Raw genomic sequence first — 18,896 nt, 5'->3', positions numbered from 1 at the left:
TATATTAATATCAACTAATTCTTTTATAGAATTGCAACTGTTAACGTTTAACGTTAAACCACGAAAACAACAACACACATTACAATATAATGCAGTAAACCGAAGCGTCTAATACATTAAGGCACCTCAAGCCCTTAGCGATGTACTGTATGTGTATAAACAGTAATATTAGATATTCTCATCTATATGTAATTTTTTTTTTAAAAAAGACAACAACACAACAAATAATAAAAATCGAAAAATCGATTAATTCATGTGACGCTCAAAAATATGGCGTATTGTGGTTACGTCATGACGTTATATTTTTCCGACGCCTTGATTGGCTGAGCAACAGCAAACACGGAAGTTTCTTAACATAAGACTTCCTTGACAACGGGAATGGCGGCGTAACGATGCACGCTAAGCGGGTTTAATTTACATAAAAAAGTACATCATGTAACTTAATAACGCAGAGATGTTTACTGTATTGTAATGAACAGTTGTGGAGTAAGATGCCGACCCGTCGTGTCATCGTGCAGCTCGTCGTGGCGTTTTGTGTGTACACATTGCCGCAGTGTCCACGTTCCCAAGGGTATACAAACCAACCTCCGACGGATCTGAGTGATCATCCTTTTACTGATGGCGTCAATTCAACAGCAGACTTTATAATGGACGTGAATTCAACAGATTCTCCAGACTTCGGACCCAGAGCCAATACTGATGGTCCAGTCGTGTCCACGGTCCAAACCCCAATCACACCAGCTTCTGATGGTACCCAGACCACCAAATATTAAAGTCATTTCTACACAGTTCTGATGTATTGAAGTTGAAATCTTTATTTTAAAAAAATCTTTTCAAATATTGACTTGATCTCGTTTTAATGTCAGGATTTTGAGCTAATACGTCAGGATTTTGAGCTAATACGTCAGGATTTATAATAAATTATCTCGTGCAGTGGATAAAGTGAATCTTCAGGTGAAACTTTACAGTGTTGTTTGTTGTTCTTTAGGTTGCACCTGCAATGTCACTCCTGATTTCTGCGATATTGGCTGCTGCTGCGATGTTGTGGACTGCGGCATCGCTGATCTGAGCTCTGTGTTCAATAACTGTAGGCAAGAAACAAGGTGAGTTTATATTCTGTTTTCTTAAATATCACTAATCACCTAACTTTTGTCACAGTTTACGATATTATCTCGAGTCTGTAGCGGACATGTTTGTCTGTCTCACTGGGTGGAAATAGAATGGGAAAGAAACCCAAGATCCTGCAGTGTCTTCATATATAATGATGAACAGATACCTATCTGTTTTATCTACCTGTTGTATTCTTGTCTGGTTTAAGGGCTGGGGTGTGCATCGAGAGCTGGCTGATGTTCCGAGCCAATGTGGACCCTCGGCTGGTGACAGATACGGGTTCTCTGTTCTGCGTTCGGAGCGGTAACGGTAACGCTCATCTTCTCTCACTCTGTCTCGCTACATCTACGCTCATCCCTATGACAATTAGTAATACAATTGTAATGATCTGCTCAGCCTGCAATATATGTTAATGAGCTGATTAACCAATCCCTACACCTTTTAAAGTCAGCTGCTTTGCATGCAGTTATACAATACACAATATGTAAAGTATATAATACTCTATATGTAAAAGCAATACTCAATATGTAAAGACAATACACAATATGTAAAGCATACAATACGCAATATGTAAAGACAATTCGCAATATGTAAAGTATATAATACGCAATACGTAAAGTATACAATACTCAATATGTAAAGACAATACTCAATATGTAAAGTATATAATACTCAATATGTAAAGTATACAATACTCAATATGTAAAGTATACAATACTCAATATGTAAAGTATATAAAACTCAATATGTAAAGTATACAATACTCAATATGTAAAGTATATAAAACTCAATATGTAAAGTATACAATACTCAATATGTAAAGTATAGTATATAATACTCAATATGTAAAGTATACAATACTCAATATGTAAAGTATACAATACTCAATATGTAAAGTATATAAAACTCAATATGTAAAGTATACAATACTCAATATGTAAAGTATACAATACTCAATATGTAAAGTATACAATACTCTATATGTAAAGACAATGCTCAATATGTAAAGTATATAATACTCAATATGTAAAGACAATACACAATGTGTAAAGTATACAATACTCAATATGCAAAGACAATACACAATGTGTAAAGTATACAAAACACAATATATAAGTATATAATGATCAATATGTAAAGACAATATGCAATATGTAGTGCACAATACAGAATAGGTATATAATATACATTGCACAATATTTGTTTTTACTCGTATGTAATCGTACAATATCTGAATTTGCAATATATAAAGTATACAATACAGAATATGTCAAGCAAACAATATACAGTCCTTGTTTATACAGTCCTTGTTTACTTGTATATAATTGTGCAACATGCAAACGAGCCTCTAATCAATCCCAAAATGTAACCCTAGCCCTGTGCACTAAAACGTACAGTACTGTGCAAAGTTCTAAACTACCTTTTTACATACATTTTCTCTTAGGTATTTATTTGATGTCTTTAGCATTCGTGTGTCCGCAGTAAAGAACAAAGGTTTCATGTTCAATTTTTAAACAATTGAATGTTACAGAGAAATGTGCATATATGGTTAAAGCAAGTAAGATATTCAGTAATCAAACACTTTTCAGATGAACCCAGAAAGCTGCAGAAACTGTGGCGGATTCTCCGAAATGCAGGAGAAATCAGGAACGGGTTTCTTTCTAAAAATGTTCAACAGCGAATCTGAGGGAATTTATACAGCTTGAAAGGCAAATGCTCACAACAAATATCGATTCAGTTCAATTCATAACTCATTTATTAAAAAAATAAATAAATAAACTCTAAGTCTTTTCTATTCAATAGTATATTCCAACAGACAATTGAAATGTGATATTTTGACCCTTTCGTAAAGCACGAGAATCTTGTGAATGCAGGATTATGGTTGCATATATCTCTATAAATATTAAAAGATAATCTTTTGATCATTTTTTTCCGATTCAGACGGCTCAGCACAGACTGCACCTGCTGCATCTGAAGGGCCGTTCTCCATCTTTTCTCCTCATTTCTCATTAGCGGAGGTCAACGGCGCTCAGAACCCGAGCATTTATAAGGTTTGTTAATCACAGTGTATTCAAATATAACTTCTGAATGTGCTTTCAAGTTGAGAAGTGGTTAAAGACGTAGGAACACTGTTGCTAGTCTCTTTGACTGTTCGCCATGTCCAAGTCTTTAATGCAGAATTATCAGGAGCAAGCGTTTTTTTTCTGTGGAATGATGGCACATCACCTTCACGTTCTGTCTTTTGCAGGTTGATGATGTCATTCTGACGTATTACAACACCACATCCATAGCGAGCGTGCTCAGACAGCCGTCGTCAGGTGCGGCGTCTTTGTCATGCGTCGACCGCAATCCCGCAAGTATGGCTCAGTCGAATTTTTACTAATTTTCACTAATGCCAGTTAAAAAGTCCAATTTTGTACAAATTATCTATTTCTTGTTCAGAGTTTCTGCGTTCTGGCTCTTTGTCCTGTTCCCGAGTTGTGAGTGCTCAGTCGTGTAGACGAGACAGCGGTCTGAGTTTTAGCTCCTATTTCACAGGGTTCAGTCTCCTAAGGGTAAGTGTTTGGAAGAACAACGCTGAGTTGTCGGTTAACCTTGATAACAAATATTAAAAGTTTACAGTGGAATCATTTATTAATATTAGGAGGTCTTGCGTCAAACTTGAGAAATGTTTTGGCTACATACAGTAATATCTATCGTATAACGTATTGCCTGAGAATTGATGCTCTTAAGTCAGATCTCAAATTTTACAGGTTCCACGTCCCTCAGAAATGGACATATCGAAGATTATGGTATTTTTTTTATTTATTTATTTTTTTAAGCTAAAACTGATTATTTATTGAAATTATTTAAATAATTCAAGTATTTATTCATTATTCATGCATACTTTAAAAAAAAACAAAAACAAACATGTCCGACTAAACAATCTGTGCACCCCACAACTTTAGATTCCTGTTATCCCACTGGTCAACCCACCCGAACTCGCTGAGCACAATGGTTCCTGTATGAACGTGGTGACAAAGGTCAGTGTGAAGATTTTTGCCAAAATAGTACCACTAGCTAGGTGGTTTCAAAGAGTTATGTTAGAGAAACACTACGTAATCATCATCAGAAAAGAGGGATATCGCAGGTAGTTTGCTAAATTCTGAAGTTCCGAAGGATACAGATGATGCTAGCTAGCTAGCTAGCCAGAGAACTGTCAGAACTTCTCAGAAAACGGTTACGAAGCTACTCCGTCTTCTGTTGTGGAATCCTTCGCATTGGTACTCTGTTAGCACCTGCCAAAGCTAACACACTTTTTCCTGTCCATTTCAGGTAGAATATGTGATTACGTACACCAGCGCAGGAGAAATTACAGCAGCAGCGGTAAAAGTCAATGTTACTGACGCTAGTTTTGGCACGCAGATACTGCAACAACATGCTGTGCAGTTTCAGGTTTGGATGCTTTCACCATTTTTCTTTATTGCTGTGTATAGTGTAATGTAGTAACGGCATCAGTAGAACATAAACGGTAACAGCAGAATATAGTAACAGTACCGGTAGTGTATAGTAAAAGAAGAGTTTGGGAACAGTAATAGTAAAGTATAGCAAGAATTAATCATTGTAATAAGTAAACTTTATTAATGAATTAACTGTGTTACAGTTGGACACACCCTCATCTCCTCCTAAATTGCCATTGGTTGGCTTGGAGGTTGGGACTCCAGTGATTGGCTGGTTTGGTGGACAACCTGGACCTGTATCCTTTTGCAGTTTTCTCCTCCTTTTACATTACATTACATTTTATGGCACTTGGCAGATGCACTTATCCAGAGCGACTTACATTTATCTCATTTATACAACTGAGCAGTTGAGGGTTAAGGGTCTTACCCAAGGGCCCAACAGTGGTAGCTTGGCAGTGCTGGGGCTTGAACTCCTGACCTTCTGATCAGTAACCCAGAGCCTCCAACTACTGAGCCACCACTGCCACTTAATAATGAATAATGCCTGTTGGGTAGGCATGTGCTCTAAGGAAACCTTTTATTATTATGTTTTGCAATATTACCCCTTATAAAAATCACGTTTATCTGCACAGATTTACACTGGGCAGTAAAGTGCTGACTGACGAAACTGTAACATCCTATGCAGTGTCTACAGCACATTATTATTACTAACCTCTCTTCTTAGATAAAGAAAAACATCCAGTTGCAAAAAACGTGGACTAAATGGAGTTTAGGGGCGGTGCTGACAGACCTGCCAATCTTTTGCCAATGGCTTTTGTATAGGAGCTCTGTGATTATGCTACTACGAGTCATTAATCAAAAATGTTCCAAAAGAGGGTTTTTTTTTTTTCAAATCTCAAACACTTTACAAATAATTTTAATGGTAATTATAACTAGAATGTGATTTTTCCCTCATGTGATAGAATGTGATAACGTGCTGTATCTGTTAAAAGTATTTGCCCCATCCTGACTTCTTCTGTTTTTGTGTATATCTCGTACTAAATTGTTTCAGAAATGAAAAATAAAATCTAAGATAAAACTAAGGCAACCTGAGTAAACACAAAATACAGTTTTTTAAATTATAACGTTATTTATTGAAGCAAAATAGTCATCCAATACCATCTGGGCCTGTGTGAAAATGTATTTGCCCCCGTCGTTACAAATTCCCCAAATCTATGGAACTGCATTGATAATGTGGTTCAGCTGGACTAGACACAACCAGAACTGATTACTGCAAACCCTGTTCAATCACATCATCACTTAAATAGAACTTTTTCAGCAGCATGAAGTTGGTTAAAAGGTCTTACCCAGTAACACACTATGCCAAAGTTGAAAGAAATTCCAGAAATGATGAGGAAGAAGGTGATTGAAATACATCAGTCTGGGAAGAGTTACAAAGCTATTTCAAAGGCTCTGTGACTCCAAAGAACCACAGTGAGAGCCATTATCTCCAAATGGAAAAACTTGGCACGGTAGTGAACCTTCCCAGAAGTGGCCGACCTTCCAAAATTCCTCGAAGAGCACAGCGACGACTCATCCAGGAAGTCACAAAAGAGCCAAGAACACCACCAAAGGACCTACAGGTCTCTCTTGCATCAATAAATGTCACTGTTCATGACTCCACTATCAGAAAGACACTGGGGGAAAATGGCTCCATGGAAGAGTGGTGAGATGAAAACCACTGACCCAGAAGAACATTAAGACTCGTCTGAATATTGCCAAAACGCACCTTGATGATCCTCAAACCTTTTGGGAGAATGTTCTGTGGACTTATGAGTGGAAAGTGGAACTGTTTGTAAGACAGGAGTCCCATTACATCTGGCGTAAACCAAACACAGAATTCCACAAAAACATCATCATACCTACGGTCAAGCATGGTGGTGGAAGTGTGATGGTGTGGGGATGCTTTGCTGCTTCAGAGCATCCAAGAATTGAGGGAATCATTAATTCTGCTCTCTACCAGAAAATCCTAAAGGAAAATGTCTGGTCTTCAGTCCGTAAATTGAAACTCAAGCGCAACTGGATTATGCAGCAAGACAACGATCCAAAGCCTAGGAGTAAGTCCTAGTCGTAGAAGTAAGTGAAAGACTGTGTTTGGCTGAAGTTATTGCTGCTAACGTTGCCACAACCAGATTTGAAGTACAAGAGGGCAATTAGTTTTTCATATGGGTTTCACAAGCTGCTTTTGTTTTATGTCGCATTTCATTTGAAGACCCCCCCCCGGCAGTATATTGTATGATTATTGCTCAGCACGTGTTATGTGATTGGATGTGCACTTTGACTGAGCATAAGCTGACGATACCAGGACTTTCCCCAGGAGGACAGTGCTCTACCGACCTCACCAACCGAGCACCCATCCTGTTCACACACAACACCATCACCGGCTGCACCTTCAGGTATTTACTGTTATTAACTATGGAAAAATGATTAGTGCAGATTTGTCTGAAACAGAACGATAACAAAACGATATGAAAAATACGTCAACAAAAAAAGTGTCATGGATACAGTATAGAGATGAAGAGATATATATATATATATATATATATATATATATATATATATATATATATATATATATTTTTTTTAAGGTTAATGCAGGATGACTGCAGCTCACTGAGAGCTCAGCTCTACAGCATCCTCCGTGGGACAAGGACCCCCGATACGGTCGCCATGACAGCGGGATCACAGCCACAACAGAGCAGGGTCGTCGTACAAGAATGTCAAGAACCTGCTCCGGTAATTCCGCTAAGCAAATACCGAGACTGATACCGCTTTCATCAGCGAATAATCAAACGATTATGCGATCGTCACGTTCCATTTTTAAATTGAAATTGTTAAAAAAAAAAAAAAAAAAAGAATAGAAGAATTTAAACTCCACAAACTGCTGATTTATTAAGATGTTTTAATATTTTTTTTCTTTTTAAGCATGACCTGTGTGTGTGTGTGTGTGTGTGTGTGTGTGTGTGTGTGTGTGTGTGTGTACGTTTGCTTGTTCCTGCACTCTACAGGGCGAGGTGTGTGAAACGGGCTGTCTCGTGCCCGTCTCTCTGTCAGTCAGGTTCCTCTGGGCTCAGACAGGAACGTTGGCTCTTCCCCAGAATCACGTCCTAGGTATCAAATACGTCTTCAGCTGTCAGATCCTGAAGGTGAGGAGTTGTTTTCTGCCTTAACGTTGGAATTGGGTATTACAGGAGAACATCTGTAACATCTGTCTGCATTCTGTGTGTGTATGTGGGGAACCTGTTATAATTACAAACATGCCACATTTTCTCGTTCCAGTGTTCCATCGTTTCTCCTCTTCCTCTGACCACTGAGGTGATTTTCTCCGACACCACCGTTTACCCAGAACCCCCCCGTGCCAAACCGCGCCCCGAGTGGAAGTTTCCATTCGGGTTCTTCAGCAGGGGGGCAGAAGAACTAGACAGGGCATGATAAAGAGCTGGAGAATACCATTACCATTCATTCGTTCGTTTAAATGTATTGTTATGATATAAAATATCGATCTTTTTCTACCTCACTGTAAACATGTGTAGAGTTTCTTTTTATTATTATTTTTTAAATCATTTATTTCCATTTTGCACAATACAGACTTGTTTCAAGTGAAGTCAGTCTGCGTCCTCTTGCTTGCCGTTTTGCGCTCTGTCTTGCTGACGTAGTTGAGCAAGTGGACGATGGCGGCCGGGGTGACGCCCGGCAGACGAGTCGCCGCTCCCAACTGAAAACACACAGACACATTGGGCCGATAAAGTCTTAACAGCTCGTCCGAAGGTATCGGGAAAGGCCGTGTGATATCGGTTCGTTACGCGCTCTGATTAGAGGTATAGTAGAGGTGGTGATAAACCAGCATAGATGATTATTATCAAGAACGTGTGCACACTCACGGTGTCGGGCCGCACCCGATCCAATATCTCGCGCACCTCGTTGGACAGAGAAACGGGAAGCGAGAGGTAGTCGATGTCCGGAGGCAGTGTGAGACTCTCTTCCTCCTGTATCCTCTCCATCTCTCTCTTCTGATTCTCACAGTGAGGACGGTACACAGCTACATGGGGGGGGAAAGCAAGTCATAGGCATACACATAGGTAGGTCCGTAGATATTTGGACACGGTCACAAGTTTTGTTATTTTGGCTGTTTACCAAAACATATTGAAGTTACAGTTAAATAATGACTATGGGCTTAAAGTGCAGTCTACCATCTTTAATTTAAATGTATTCACAGCCACACTGGAGGAAGGGTTTAGGAAATACAGCTCTTTAATATATAGCCTCATCTTTTTCAAGGGATCAAAAGTAATTGGTCATTTGACTCCAACGTTGTTTCATGGACAGGTGAGATACCTTCGTTATCTCTTCATCAATTAAGCAGGTATAAGGTCTGGAGTTAATCAGTGAAGTTAATCGGACGGCGCTTCACTTTACAGATGGACAATGACCCAAAACATATTGCGAAAGCAACCCAGGAGTTTTTTTAAAGCATAGAAGTGGAATATTCCACAATGGCCAAGTCAGTCACCTGTTCTCAACCCGATCGAGCATGCATTTATTTCACTCGCCGAAGACAAAACTTAAAGGCAGAAAGACCCACGAACATACAATAACTGAAAACAGCTGCAGTAAAGGCCTGGCAAAGCATCACAAAGGAGGAAACCCAGCGTTTGGTGATGTCTGTGGGTTCTAGACGTCAAGCAGTTGTTGCCTGTAAAGGATTCTCGACAAAGTATTAACAATGAACATTTTATTTATGATTATCTTAATCTGTCCAATTACATTTGAACCCCTGAAATAAGGGAACGGTGTATAAAAATGGTTACAATTCCTAAATGTTTCATATGATATTTTTGTTTAACCCCTTGCGTTAAAGCCGAAAGTCTGCATCTCATTTCAAATCCGTTGTGGTGGCGTACAGAGGAAAAATTATGAAAATAGTGTCACTGTCCAAATATTTGTGGACCTAACTGTACACACAAAGCCTCAGCGTCCCCACTGCGAAGCACAGGGGTGGTAGCGTCAGGTTCAGCGTTACCGCTGACGTATCTCTGATCTAAATCTTTACCTTTAACCTGATTTCAGGAACATAACCTGGTCTACCACAACTTCCTGCTGGTCCTAATTCACCGTTTTCATATCCGTCTTAACCTCGTGTCTATACTGTCGTTCAACAAAAACACATGTCGATTTTCACATTTTCCAACGCTTTGATCAAATACTCACCTTCGATTTTAATCCGCTGGGAAAACTCTAGATACTGTGCGAACGTTTCAGGGAAGACGGAGGCCAGCATCTCAAACGAGACCTCTTTATGCTGTAGCATCTCTTCTCCGCTGGAAAAAAAAAAACAACCTCACACACAGTTCTGATCATTTGTTGTTTATCCATCGGTGCCATGTTTATTAGACAGATCATCTTATCGGTTTAAAAGCGGCGTGGAACGTCTGGCGCGATTACCTGATGAGTGTGCTTTTGGCCTCGCTGATCCTGGCGTGTCGCAGTTTCTCTCTCCAGTGCTGAGAGGAGAGCGCGAAGGACTGCAGGGCGATGAGAGCTTCGCTCAGACAGCGACTCACTCGCAAAGCCTCGCTGTAGCGCTGTGATGACACACAGCCCACCTCTTCAAAGCCTGAGAGACAGAATTCACTGATACTGCAAACGACGACACAATTAAAGAATAAAAACAGTTGGCTTAATTTCTGAGGAAATAAACTCGCTGTACCTCGGAGCGTGAGGCGCAGGTCGGCGTTGTCGGGCCGGAGCGAAGTCCTGAACTCTGCGCGGCTTGTGAACATGCGGTACGGTTCGGTAACCCCGCGACTCACCAGATCATTGATCATCACGCCGATGTAGCTCTCGGTACGGGACAGAGACATAGGGGGGAGAGAAAGGGCGGTCCTTCCGGCATTAACACCCGCCCACAAACCCTGAAACGAGACAGACGACCTAGAGCATATAACATGTCCACCACAGAGCTGCTGAACGGTGAACGGCGGAGTGTTTTGTACCTGCGCTGCCGCTTCCTCGTAGCCTGTCGTCCCGTTGATCTGTCCTGCCAGGAAAAGCCCCTGAACGCACTTCACCTGCAGCCATGGGAAGAGCTGCATCGGGCACACATAGTCATACTGCACCCCGTAGCCTACGCAAACGGGTAACAAACGGGTCACGTCCGTAATCTATAATCACTAGTTTTCACAGTGCACTAGATCGTCTCCTGCTTTTAAAGAGCATACCCGGCGTTCTAATCTCCGCCCGGTGCAGGGCGGGAATTTCCCGGAGGAGCCGGAGCTGCAGCTCGGGGGGCATCGTCATGGACATCCCCTGAGGGTACACGAGGTCAGAGGTCAAGCCCTCTGGCTCCAACCACACCTGATGCTGTCGCCCCGGGAAACGCAGAACCCGGGACTCGATGGAAGGACAGTACCTGCGGGGGAAGAAGAAGTGAACAGTTTACGGTTTTCGTAAACGGTAAGTGCACGGCGTTTATTTATCTTTTTGCCTGAATTGACTGTACCTGGGTCCTTTGGTGTCCTGCTGTATGTGCGAATTCACGTGCAGGCTCTCGCGCACCACTTTTTCCACGCCTGGTGTCGTGTAGGTCAGGTGACACGGGAGCTGATCCTCAGGCTACCAAACAAACACGATAACGATGAAGAGTGCAGTACACAATCGCACACACACAAAAAAAAGAAAGTTCGATACAATCTTCTAGTGGCGGAATCTTCACCTTGCAGTGTGTGTGTCTGTTAACGAAGCTAAACGGCGTTGGCTGCGGGTCGGGAAGGTGAAGTTTGGCGAGGGAGAAGTCGATCGTGTCTTTAATGATCCGAGGCGGTGTTCCGGTCCTCATCCGACCGAGTTTTAACCCGAGCACTTCTTTCAGGCTGCGTGAGAGCCCTGCGCAGGACGGCGGCTCACCCATCCTCCCTCCTGGTGAGGTGGTCCGGCCCACAAAGAGGGAGCCGGAAAGGAAAGTTCCGGTGGTGATGACGACGGAATGGGCGAGTATTTCCCCGACGCCATCAGCTAAGATAAACACAGAGAGAATGCGGACATGGACGGCTGTATGCGTTAACCAGAACAAAAAAACGTCAGGAATGCGTTCCTTACCCATGTGAACTCCGGTCACTCTGTGCTTTCCTGAATCGGCAGCAGACACGATTAGATCCTCCACAGATCCCTCGATCACAGTCAGTCTGGGCATTTTCAGCAACTGCGACTGAGGAAAGATAACAGAAGGAAATTATTTAATAATAAATACAATTTTAAAAAAATGGACCCAGGATACACACCTGAGGCATCCCGATCGATCACAAAACCAAAAAAACCTCTATGAACCTGTATGAACTCCCGGTAGCGTCCTCGATCCAGCTGCGCCCTCGGGCCCCACACTGCAGGTCCTTTACTGCGATTGAGGATGGAGAAGTGAACACCGGCGTAGTCGCCTGCTCTACCCATCAGGCCATCCAGAGCATCCACCTCCTTCACCAGCTGACCTTTTCCTACTCCTCCCAGTGAGGGGTTGCATGACAGCGCCCCTGGAAGAAAGAAACCGGGTTTAAGGCGCCACAGAACTGTACCACGCCTCTCAAAGACGTCGCAATAATGGCCTATTACAGTTTACGATATTAAGAAACTGTACGTGGTAGCCATGTTTCAAACCGAATCACGATTTGAGCAACCTATACACTCGAATTGTGGATTCTGATTGGCCAGAAGCTATAACTCGACCGACCCATGACCTACCGATCGTTTCGATTTTCTGCGTAACGAGCAGCGTTTCGGCTCCAACCCTGGTTGCCGCAGCAGCCGCCTCCGTCCCAGCATGACCGCCTCCAACCACGACGACGTCGTACTTATGTCGGGCGACGTCACTGGCTCTCTGAGAGCGACCACTGAGCAGCCTCCGTAGTTGCAGCATGGGGAAATTGATATTAAAGTGGCATCATATAGAAAAAGAGCTAAAGAAACAAACAAAGGCGATTAAGATTTACATTTATTCATTTAGCAGACTCTTTTATCCAAAGCGACTTACAAATGAAGATTGGGGCGATGTGACGATATATCGATATTGTGATAAATTACGTCACAATACAAGTTTCACGGTGTGTGTTAACAAACACAGGTATCATAGTATTTATCGTATATTGTAAAAATATCTCCAATTACCATGATATATTTTGTTACAACTTATGAAAGGTCATTTTTCTTGCTTATTTAATTGCATGATATGACACACAGTCTGTTTTTGTGGTTTTTTAATTCATTTTACTTCAGCAACTCTGACATAATGACTAGTTTCACCACACACAATGTATACAGTTCTCTAACACAGTTCAACTGACATGTCATTTACCTCAGATTCGTGTATTTAAACTGACCATCTTCTTCTCGCGACGATTCTCGATGGGTGCCCCCCAAAACGCTCAAAATTGCACGTCTAGTACACTACGTAGGGCTTATAAGCCCATTAGTTTCCTACCCTTGTTTCGCGTGCTCTGTAGGAAGAATAACGTCGTTTGGGACATAACGTGCAACCGGCGCGTGCAGGAGGTCGCCATTACTGTGTGACACGATTAACCGTAATAACGGCTATAGGCGCGACTTTAAAAAAGGGGGCAGCAGTTATACTCATTTTGTATTAATATTCTTCTTTGTTAATGTTTAAAAAGAAAAAAAGACACAAAATATAGGACAAATTTCAGTTTTATTCAACTACTCTGCAGAGTTTACTTCACTTTACTCAGTTTATAAATTCTCAAACCCCCCCAACCGTTTAGTTTCCAAATAACTGAAGAATAAAACATATTAAATGGTTGTCTGTTGTCTTTTGGAAATCATTTTTAAAAAGTTTTTTTTACGTGATACTAAAGTGGTCAATGTGCATTCACTGATAATCATATATTGCTAATTTTAACGTTAAATTTAGCTAGCTAAGGTAGAATAACCTGACATATAACATATGTGTATTTATATATTAGCAGCTTATCATTTTAGCTAGCTGATTACTTTTTTGACATAAGTATCCAAGTGGGCATTTTACACATATGGCGTACACTGTACCAATAATATAATAGATAACCAATAATAGATAGTGCATGTAGTTTGCTAGCTAGAGTTAGCTAACTAGCAGGCGAAAGAGTTTTTGTCCATGTGCTACGTTACACCCAATCCGATATGTAATTAAGTTAGTATGGCCTACGATTTTAACGTGACTATTGAAATTGACACGGAACGTTCCATCAATATTTAGCAGACACGTTCTGCACTGAATTAAGACACTGTTTTTCCTTGCTGTCCTCAGCCTGATGCAGTTAAGATTGTTTTATAAAAACCAAGAAAACTAAGTATAAAACACAGTAATAGCAAGTGGATTTCCTTTTTAGGTGATCGATTTGCCGTTTCGTCTGGTGAGATGATGACACGATGGGATGGTTTCAGTGTGACAGTGTGTAAAGTTTCTCAGCACTGTTCTCCAACCGGTCCCTGTACTCCAGGTTGGTGTAGTTACACTCAGGCACTCCGACTATCCCGTACATCAGACCCCAACAACAACACGCTATGACTGCCGTGCTGTCGCTGTCTCCTGCTCGGAACCAGCAGAACAAACAGATTAAGAAAATACGAAACACTTTTATGGCTGACAAAAGACTGCTAGTTCACCAACAGCAGGCATTATATGATATCCTTCCAAGCTTTACTTTTCTTTCTTCACCCTATTAAAGCCTTTTTTCATGAAAGGCAGCTTAAAATTGAAGAAAACCCACAGTTATAAACACAGTATCTTCCATTTTAAGATTAGAAGGATGGAGGGAGCTAATTTCTGGGCCGGATTTTTTTTTTTTTTAAATGTAGGCAGCTCCATGGCAATAATTTACATATCAACAGTGCAAGTTATTTTAAGCATCTTTGGAATTACAGAACTATTGCACACTATTAAAACTCTTCTTTCATTTCTTACAAGGATCCTAAAAGGGTTCCATAAGGATTCTTTGCATAGGTAAGAGTGCTGGTGTCTTCTCTGGAACCTTCTCTAAAAGGACAACTCTTGTTTGTAGGCTGCTACATAACATCTTTAAGGGTTCTTCAATAGGGGTATGAACCATTAAAACGCCTAAAGTGCGAAGTGGCTGTTGTCTACGTTTAATCTGCTCAGTTTTACGGCGATTGCTGACCTCCGTGGAAACCTGAACGGCTCATTAACTCCTCCCAGTTTGACCCCGCCCCCAGTAGAGAATCCAGAGCGATCATTGGTGCGTCGTGACCACTTCGTCCAGCCCATCCAGAGAGGCTGAAGCTCTTATATGCCTCGTCTCGTTCAGCCGGTCCATACCGGTCAGGAAACACCACTGGACCAGTTCCTGATGACAAACCCCTCAATTCAAGATACCTGAGAGGACGAAATAATAATAAATAAAAAAATCCAAAGCTATGATCGAATCAAAACATAGTCCCTTCTCTGGCATTCCACGGTTTACATTATTTATTTCATAGCTATTTATAGATATTTTATCAGTTGTATTTTTTCCATAGTTTTCCTGACATTGTTCACATGGTAACCTGTAACATACTAATAAGTATCTATATATGTTACTCAATTTAATTAGTTACCTTGTAGTAATTCTGAGTAAGTAAAAGTATCATGCACGTAAGAAAGTATGACGAACGGTTAAAAAGCTGCCTGATTTGAATAGCTGCACGATATCCTGAAAATATCGTAAACCGTGACAAAGTTAGACAACAATCATATTCACACAGGATGCTTACCATTCCCATTTCTCTGTGAAGTACCCCCAGTCTCTCTCTGTCTCAGGAATGGCGTATCCTGCCAACCTCACAAACTCCTTCGCTATTGGACAAGCCTCCTTCAATAAGCCCAGCCCCCAGGTTGTGATTGGACGGCGCTGAATGGCGTAAGCTGTGAACAGCGCAGAAGCAACGGCACCGAGGAATCCCGTTGGATGAGGGTGCGTCATCCTGCCGGTCTCCACGGCGATGGTGACCAAAGAGGAGAGCTGCTCCGGATGAGGGTATCTGTTAAAAAGAAATGATGTTAGCTAAAATGTTCTTCTGATTTCACTTGGGAAATTGATTTCTTGTTTGTCCCTTGATAATGTGAATGCAGAATAACACACCAACGTGGCCTTGTCCTCACCTCAAACCGATGCACATGGACCTCATGGCAGCGCCACATCCTGTCCCTTCTGGATTGTAAGCTATTCTGTATCCCCCTTCAGTACCTGGTTTTAACTGAGACACACCTACAGAGAAACCCGTAGTTTCCTTTTAGCAATGTTCTTCAGTCATCCAAGCTCCTACAGCTCCTCAAAAATTATGTTACGCTTCTTTACTCGTTAGTCATTTACCCAGGATGCTCGATGGTCCCGGTTTCCTCCCCTCCATATCTTTCATACCCTCCACATAACGTGACGCCACCTCATGCAGCAGGTCCTCTCCTTCCTTTCCTACGAGATAGTAACAATTATCTATATAAAATAGGGCCATGGCAAAATTCACTGGGATTTTAATGAGTGAGAAAGAGAGAGTTATGAAAGCACAATATGAAATATGGGAATGAAAATCTAAATATTTCCAGTGACAACAGGAAAGGGTTCGGCCTTTCCTCCCACGGGAACGCCAATAAGATGTGTATAAACCTGCGTAGCACAACACTGAAAGGACTTCACTCCTATCCATCCAAAATGTGAGAACAATCTCCACATTTAGACATTATAGGGCAGAACAGTGAAGCAGAGTTATCGTCACTCCATCTAAAATAATGATTGAGACATTTAAGACAGGCTTCCAGTTGCTCGTCTGTTTTGAAAGGAGCAGTTTGTGATATTTAGACGCAGACACACAAACGTTCTTCAACACAAAAGTATGAACCAGAAGATTTTAAAGTGAATCAAACCTTTCGGAAAGTCAAACCTGTGGCTAAAGCTTCAGCGGTGGCCAAGTGGAGGACCGTATCATCACTGACCGGCCAATCAGGAAGTTGAACAGTGATGTTCTTTAGTCCTCCAAGCTCCTGTAGTTCCTACAAAATGGTGATAAAGGAATGATCTATTATCCCACGGTATACACTGATCAGCCATATTGTGTAGGTCCCCCCTGTGCCACCAAAACATCTTATGTACACATACAGAAAGTCCTTAAATTGTGTGTATTAACGAGACTTAATGCGGAAGGCGCAAGACACATTGAGGACATCATTGTGCATTTATAATGTATAGTAATCTGTTCATGAGACGAACCTGATGGATGGCTAGGCCGGACTCGTTGTATTCCCACAGCTGATTCCTGTAACCCAGAGCATCTCCAACTCCGCTCAGCAACATGCCGGCTTTATAGTGCTCAAGAGCAGCAGGACTGGACAGAGTCCAGTCATATACAAAGATTAGATTAGACAAGATGGACTCAATTATATGTATCAACATAGTTTGATTAGATCATATATTTAGAATACAGACATATTACATGGACAATTGACAGATTAAACATGTCCATGATCAATGGCCCAAGTGTCACTTTATTTTCGCTAGACAGTTAGAAAATTTGCTTTAATCTAGGATAATGAAAAACACATTCCAATCAGTCACGGTAAAAAAAAAAAAAAAAAAAAAATTAACTGGTGGGAAAATCGATAAGGGCATGCTGAAATCAGTGCGTTTATTACTTAGTTAGAGACAGAGTAATACATCTGCACAAACTACACATCCTCTCAAAGTTTGGGGTGGCAACTGGGGTGAAAAGTCTTATTTTAAGGGTGGCACCTGCCCCCCATTTAATATTTGTATAAGTTAAGGTATTAATGTACTGCTCTAAAGTATAAAAGGAAATATGATATACAGTGTAGATCTGTGACTGAATATTTAGAGGTATGTTGCAGATATTTGTTTCAAGTAAATCCCATTTCTGTCAGAAATGAATCTTAAACTGACTGAACTATCCTATCAATAAATACTCTGAGTTCATAACTGACAAAAAGTTGGTGAAGTAAAAAATAAAATAAAGTGCAGATTACTTCGTTACAAACACTTTAATTACGCTAGTAAATTGTTTGCACGCAATTTCTACTCCCCACACTTGTTGGTTGATTTTTTTTTTATTCGTATTTTTTCCTTCTGTTTCCCTTCTCACTTGCTAACCCACCGGGCCATGCTAATATTCCTCTGCGGGTTCAGTGGCTCGCCGGTCGGTTCAGTCGCGCAGGCGACACCGCGGATCCGAACTTTTCCCGCTGCGGCCTTCTTGTTCTTTTCCAGCGAACGATTCTTTTCAGCGTTTTTTGGTCACGTTTTACGGAACTTTTCAAAAATAAGTCAGGTGTTTCAGACAATAAAAAATATCTCCTGAGGTTTTGTGCTGTTTTCCCCCCACTCAGGGACTGGTCTTTTCAAAAATAGCAGCTGTAAGAAGAGGAGAAAGCTGTCGGCTATTTTTAGGATTAGTTAAGGATCATTGAAATGAACCTCACTGGGAGCAAGTGTGGAGGGGGAAAAAATCCAGGGATTGTACAGAAACGCTGGGATGACTACAAAACAAATAAATGTTTTACTTTCGTCCCTCATTTTGAATGTAACCAAGAACGCTTGGTGTTGACAAATTGTAATAAAACTTACTACAAACTGGCCTAATTAGTATACAGAGTCAAATCAGTCAGGTGTGTATCTTAACTTTGGTATATAATGCACTATATGGATTTCATGGTAATAATTGTATAGGTTCTAAAAATCCCTAGATATTTTTTCCAGTTTTTTAGTTTTTTAGTACCTACGTAGCTATATAAGCGCACTACATAGGGTATGTAGGCTTCTACACCCTGTAGAGTGTGGTATGAGGTGTTTGTGGTGATTCAGTTTTTGCCAAACATGGCACTGTACACGATGACTAAACATCTCCACCTTGGTCCGATCAGTCCGAAGGATATTGTGTGCCATTTTCTTTTCTTTTTCTTTTTTTTTGGAGAAAATGGCTTTACCTAGCCACCCTTCCGAAGGCGAAAGCCACTCGTGTTTTTCTGATTGTGCAGTCACGAACATAAATTTAATTTACTTATGGAGGTCAAATGTTGTAGCTCTTGGGTTTTTCTCTACATCTCTGAGCATTAAACGGTAAAAAAGAAGAATAAAGTACACCCATCTACAATTCCATGAACAGTGGTGAAAACCAAACACAGTGTAACCCCAAAAACACCTCATACCAACTGTCAAGCATGGTGGTGGAGGGGTGAAGATTTGGGCTTGTTTTGCAGCCAGAGGACCTGGGAACCTTGCAGTCATTGAGACAACGATGAACACCAGTTTATACCAGATTATT

At 41.1% G+C, this 18,896-nt stretch overlaps 3 protein-coding genes and 1 long non-coding RNA gene across 6 annotated transcripts; 2 read left to right on the top strand and 2 right to left on the bottom strand.

Annotated features, from left to right (window-relative positions):
- Positions 1 to 87: 87 nt before the first annotated feature.
- Positions 88 to 8,164, top strand: LOC128617237 (tectonic-3-like). 2 transcript variants are annotated; one of them, XM_053640298.1, is made up of 14 exons: positions 88 to 750; positions 989 to 1,103; positions 1,319 to 1,413; positions 3,052 to 3,161; positions 3,359 to 3,467; positions 3,553 to 3,665; positions 3,864 to 3,902; positions 4,059 to 4,133; positions 4,426 to 4,545; positions 4,754 to 4,846; positions 6,882 to 6,985; positions 7,178 to 7,325; positions 7,598 to 7,735; positions 7,869 to 8,164. In XM_053640298.1, the coding sequence occupies exons 1-14, from the start codon at positions 492 to 494 to the stop codon at positions 8,019 to 8,021; spliced, it is 1,671 nt and encodes a 556-aa protein (XP_053496273.1). In that variant the 5' UTR covers positions 88 to 491; the 3' UTR covers positions 8,022 to 8,164. The 2 variants fall into 2 exon arrangements, with proteins under 2 accessions (XP_053496273.1, XP_053496272.1); XM_053640297.1 differs by having other exon boundaries at positions 1,319 to 1,419.
- mto1 (mitochondrial tRNA translation optimization 1) lies at positions 8,125 to 13,052 on the bottom strand. Of its 2 annotated transcripts, none has more exons than XM_053640294.1 (12): positions 12,931 to 13,052; positions 12,321 to 12,535; positions 11,913 to 12,112; positions 11,685 to 11,793; positions 11,302 to 11,600; positions 11,089 to 11,201; positions 10,808 to 10,998; positions 10,297 to 10,713; positions 10,032 to 10,203; positions 9,798 to 9,907; positions 8,471 to 8,628; positions 8,125 to 8,304 (listed from the first exon to the last, which is right to left on the bottom strand). In XM_053640294.1, exons 2-12 carry the CDS (start codon positions 12,493 to 12,495, stop codon positions 8,185 to 8,187), a joined length of 2,064 nt encoding a protein of 687 aa, XP_053496269.1. In that variant the 5' UTR covers positions 12,496 to 12,535; positions 12,931 to 13,052; the 3' UTR covers positions 8,125 to 8,184. The 2 variants fall into 2 exon arrangements, with proteins under 2 accessions (XP_053496269.1, XP_053496271.1); XM_053640296.1 differs by lacking the exon at positions 12,931 to 13,052 and having other exon boundaries at positions 10,297 to 10,501; positions 10,583 to 10,713; positions 12,321 to 12,732.
- On the top strand, positions 8,581 to 9,021 carry LOC128617249 (uncharacterized). Its single transcript, XR_008387551.1, has 3 exons — positions 8,581 to 8,668; positions 8,868 to 8,915; positions 9,008 to 9,021. It is a non-coding gene; the product is annotated as an uncharacterized LOC128617249 (long non-coding RNA).
- On the bottom strand, positions 12,818 to 18,841 carry LOC128617240 (ADP-ribosylhydrolase ARH1-like). Its single transcript, XM_053640302.1, has 8 exons — positions 17,730 to 18,841; positions 16,832 to 16,946; positions 16,506 to 16,614; positions 15,941 to 16,039; positions 15,730 to 15,835; positions 15,342 to 15,608; positions 14,750 to 14,964; positions 12,818 to 14,160 (listed from the first exon to the last, which is right to left on the bottom strand). Exons 1-8 carry the CDS (start codon positions 17,735 to 17,737, stop codon positions 14,012 to 14,014), a joined length of 1,068 nt encoding a protein of 355 aa, XP_053496277.1. The 5' UTR covers positions 17,738 to 18,841; the 3' UTR covers positions 12,818 to 14,011.
- Between the last annotated feature and the right edge of the window lie 55 nt (positions 18,842 to 18,896).

This window comes from Ictalurus furcatus, chromosome 13 (assembly GCF_023375685.1).
Source record: "Ictalurus furcatus strain D&B chromosome 13, Billie_1.0, whole genome shotgun sequence".
In the NCBI taxonomy this organism is placed as follows: domain Eukaryota; kingdom Metazoa; phylum Chordata; class Actinopteri; order Siluriformes; family Ictaluridae; genus Ictalurus; species Ictalurus furcatus.
Note: the sequence above shows the minus strand (reverse complement) of the source record. Positions and strands in the feature narration are given on the sequence as shown.